Source organism: Diceros bicornis, unplaced genomic scaffold (assembly GCF_020826845.1).
Source record: "Diceros bicornis minor isolate mBicDic1 unplaced genomic scaffold, mDicBic1.mat.cur scaffold_1087_ctg1, whole genome shotgun sequence".
In the NCBI taxonomy this organism is placed as follows: Eukaryota; Metazoa; Chordata; class Mammalia; order Perissodactyla; family Rhinocerotidae; genus Diceros; species Diceros bicornis.
The window spans coordinates 20139-23776 of NW_026691019.1; the positions used below are offsets into that span (position 1 = coordinate 20139).

A 3638-nucleotide genomic window follows, 5' to 3' on the forward strand; every position below is an offset into this window, starting at 1 on the left:
TGGCACCACTGGAGGAGAAGCCTGAATGGGGGTGTGGGAAATGATGCCTTCCTGCCCCTAAATCGGAGGCCCTGGTGAGCATTGCAGCATGTCGAGCAGAGCCTGAAATTCTTCTCCGCTGAGAAGTTCTTCCGGTGTTCCTGGAGGCTCCTCTGCCTGCAGATCCCCATTCAGAAAAGGTTGTGCCTTTTCCTGAACCTCTGCATCTGCGAGGAGTTCATCTAAGAGGCTGGAGGTTTCTGCAGAGCGCTGGTGCTGTTGGCCTGGCGCAGGAGCGGGCTCTTTGGCCGATAACACCTGCTGCTGCCACACGTGTGTGTCAGTGTGCGCAGGCTGCAGAACTGCCCTTTCCTGAGGCTCCTCTCTGGCCGTGACAACCTGAGGCCCTCGCCCCACTGCTGCATAGCGTGGGATGTGCCTGGCTGAGCCAGATCCTGCAACTGTTGCTTAGGATTGTCAGGGTCAGGCTGAGGGGAGTCTTGGAAGGGCAGCGCTGCCATGCCAGTGTGCTCATTGTGCTCCTGGCATATTCCTCGGTATGGGGGCAGGAGAGGAGGGTGAGTAGGCGGGAGAGCCCCTCCCAGAGTTGGTCTGGTTGACCAGTGGCACGCAAGTGTCCCAGGAGGGTGAGTGTTCTCCTTTCCCTGCACAGGCTGCGTGGGCAGGACCACCAGGGGCCCCGGGGACTGGCCCACAGAGGCAGCAGGAGAAAACCAAGGAAGGAAGCACGTCGGGCAGAGAGGAGGAGCTGCTATAGCAAGCGATTGGATGCTCCTGAGAGGATTGCAGGCAGGGAGAGGAGGTGAGCTGCTGGGGACAGTGGACAGGTTGCTTTGGTCCTGCAGAGCAGCCAGAGGAGGCCTGGCATTGGGGCCTTGCATCAAGGCTTTCACGGGTCCACTCCTGGTCTGCTCTGGGTGCCGAGCTCTTCGGTTCTGAAACCATACCTGGGACAGAAAAAGAGAGACATGGACATCAGAAGAAGTAAGGGATTCCAGCTCTATCTGCCCCCTGATCTGTCAGGCAGTGGGCAAAGTCCGTGAGGGCCTAATCTCAAGGGGATTCTATCTATACCTTTCACCTGGTCCCTTGCAAACTAGGTGCCCGTTCAGGGCAACTGCTGACATCTGCCTAACAGTGTGGATCCCACCTTGATTTTCTAGAATGGCAGGCCCTTCACACCCTGCTCCCTAGCTCTCTTGCCCTCTCACTCCCTGGGAGTCCATGCCTTCATATCACCCACCTTATGAGCCTTGAGGTAAATTCTTAAGAGGCCCCCCTCCCCTTCCTTACCCAGAAGACTCCAAGTTGTCAGCTCTACAGGCCTTCCTCAAAACCAAGCTATCCCCTGTCTGCCAATGGCTGTGATGCAAATGAAAAGTCACCTTCTCTGGCTCAGATGCCTTTGCTGGTTCAGGCCTGGGTTGAAACCCATGCCTCCAGCACACATCTCCACTTGACACGTCTACAAGCCAATCAATTGTGGAGGGAGGTCCAGACACAGGCAGCCACCGAATCCAGGTGAACAACACCTGGGTCTAGAATGGGCCCTCGATTTCCATGGCTGCGTCAGAAAAGGAGCTCTCCCGAAGTGGTTCAGTTTCCTCCCCATCCATGGAGAACGGAGGCAAGAACACAGGGCCTTGTCAGCCCGTTGAAGCAGAGCCACAGGTTCTTGGATCCAAGTGAGAGTGTTTCAGAGGCTCTGTCTCGAAACAACTACGAACCTGCTTCCTAGTTTATGTACCCCAAACCACTGTCTCCATGACTTAGGGAGAGCAAGAGTTCACAACCAACCGTGAAGGTGCCCCCCACCCCCAGCCAGGATAAGGCCAATGACCCTAGATGATTAGCTTATCTTCAGGGGGGAGGGGGCAGAAGTGGGGGGGGAAAGGGCTAGAGTCGCGTGGTTGGCCGGGTCCCTACGGGCTCCTAGGGCCTCGAGGCCCAAGACACTGAGCAACGTGCCACCACCCACAGGACAGCTCCCCCCCTCACCACAAAGAAATCTCTGGGCCCAGATGCCAGCACTGCTAAGCTTGAGAAGCCCTGACAGGACAGGGTTTTCTCAAAATAGCTAGCGGCCTTCACGGTTTCCCACTTTTGTCCTGCCACTGCTTTTACATGCATGGGCACAACCACCAATTGGATTTGGAAATTCCTCCTTCGGGTGGACTCTCACTCGCCAGGCCAGGGCTTTCCACACCATGTCTTGGCCCTGGATCAGCGGGATGACCCCAAAGAGCCCACTTTAGCCGGCAGCAACTAAACGGCCAAGACCCCTTCCACGTGGGACAAACCGTGTGTCACACACTGAGAACTTACCTGAATTCTCGACTCTGGGATGCCTGTTAGTCTGGCCAGTTCTTCCCTGGCAGCAATGCCGGGAAATCGGTTCTTCTCGAAGTTTTGAACGAGGATCCTGGTTTGCGATGGAGTGATGCGTGTCCGCTGTCTCCTGCCTTCTTTTGGTGGCATTCTAAAGGGGAACAAAGGAAGAAAAGAGGCATTTTAGGCGGATGGCACATTCAACGTGAAACAGAAATTGGTGTGTGTGTGTCTGTGTGTTTGTGTGGGCACGTGTATCTACATCTATATTTTTTTTCCCACCACCTTTCCTCCCACTGAGTCCTCTGAGACAGTCATTGACCAGTGCTACGTAGCCCTTGGAGAAAACCCCCGAGGTGATGGGAGAAGAGGAATCTGCACTTCCTAGCAGTTTTGGGAGCAGAGGGTTCAAACCCTTCCTGGCCAAGAAACAGCCCGCTGGCCAAAGAGGGGCACGGTGCTCCTATCTGGAACACTGAGGGAGCCGGAAGAAGATATCTTTGGCTCTTCTCCTAAGCGCTCTTTGCCAAACATTTGGCAACCCCCTGCAGTGAGTTTTGCTTGGGAAGGAGATCCTCGGAGCAAATGCTTCTGGAATGCTGAGTACTCACTTGCAGTGCGAGCTTGAGGCTGCTCCACTCCATGCAATTGCCCTTCTCCCGCAGAGTCTGTGGACCCCAATCGGCCCTGCCTTAGATGTCTCCTGCGTTGGTTTTGAACCAAATCTGAGTGCCAGAAGAAGAATCAATTGTTATGCAACTCTTGTCAGCAGAATTCCAGAGATCTTTTGCAGTGATTCAAAAGAGAACAAACAACCTAACTAACTAACTAAGAACTAACTAACTAACTGACTAAGGAAAACCCCGAAATAGCTGTCTGCCCAGAGTGGACACGTTTATAATTCGAAGGCACTATATTATCCAAGGAGAATGCTTTCCTCTCCAAAGGAGAGCACGAAATGTGGGAAAAGACACCATCTGCAATCCGTGGAAAGAATCACTGCTTCTTTGGTCATCTCCCTGCTCTCCAAGTGAATGCCCCTGATTGAGGAGACAATGCTTGCCTTGCCAAGGCAGAACGAGCTCGCCAACGTGTCCTCACTCTCCCTCTCCTATTTTCTTGAACCATACCAGTTTCTCTCTCTGTCTTTCTGTCTCTCTTTCTCTCTGTCTGTCCATCTCTGTCTCTCTCTCTTCCTGTCCCTGTCTCTCTGTCTCTGTCTCTCTCTCTCCCCCCTCCCTCTTCTCTCCCTTGCTCTCTCTGGCTCTTTGCGCCTCATCTTTGCTGTGCTCAGTGCCTGATTACCGTTT

General features: G+C 54.0%; 1 protein-coding gene across 1 annotated transcript; it reads right to left on the minus strand.

Annotated features, from left to right (window-relative positions):
• Positions 1 to 221: 221 nt before the first annotated feature.
• On the minus strand, positions 222 to 2478 carry LOC131402449 (tetra-peptide repeat homeobox-like protein). The gene is made up of 3 exons (XM_058537196.1): positions 2326 to 2478; positions 833 to 947; positions 222 to 532 (listed from the first exon to the last, which is right to left on the minus strand). The coding sequence occupies exons 1-3, from the start codon at positions 2476 to 2478 to the stop codon at positions 222 to 224; spliced, it is 579 nt and encodes a 192-aa protein (XP_058393179.1).
• Between the last annotated feature and the right edge of the window lie 1160 nt (positions 2479 to 3638).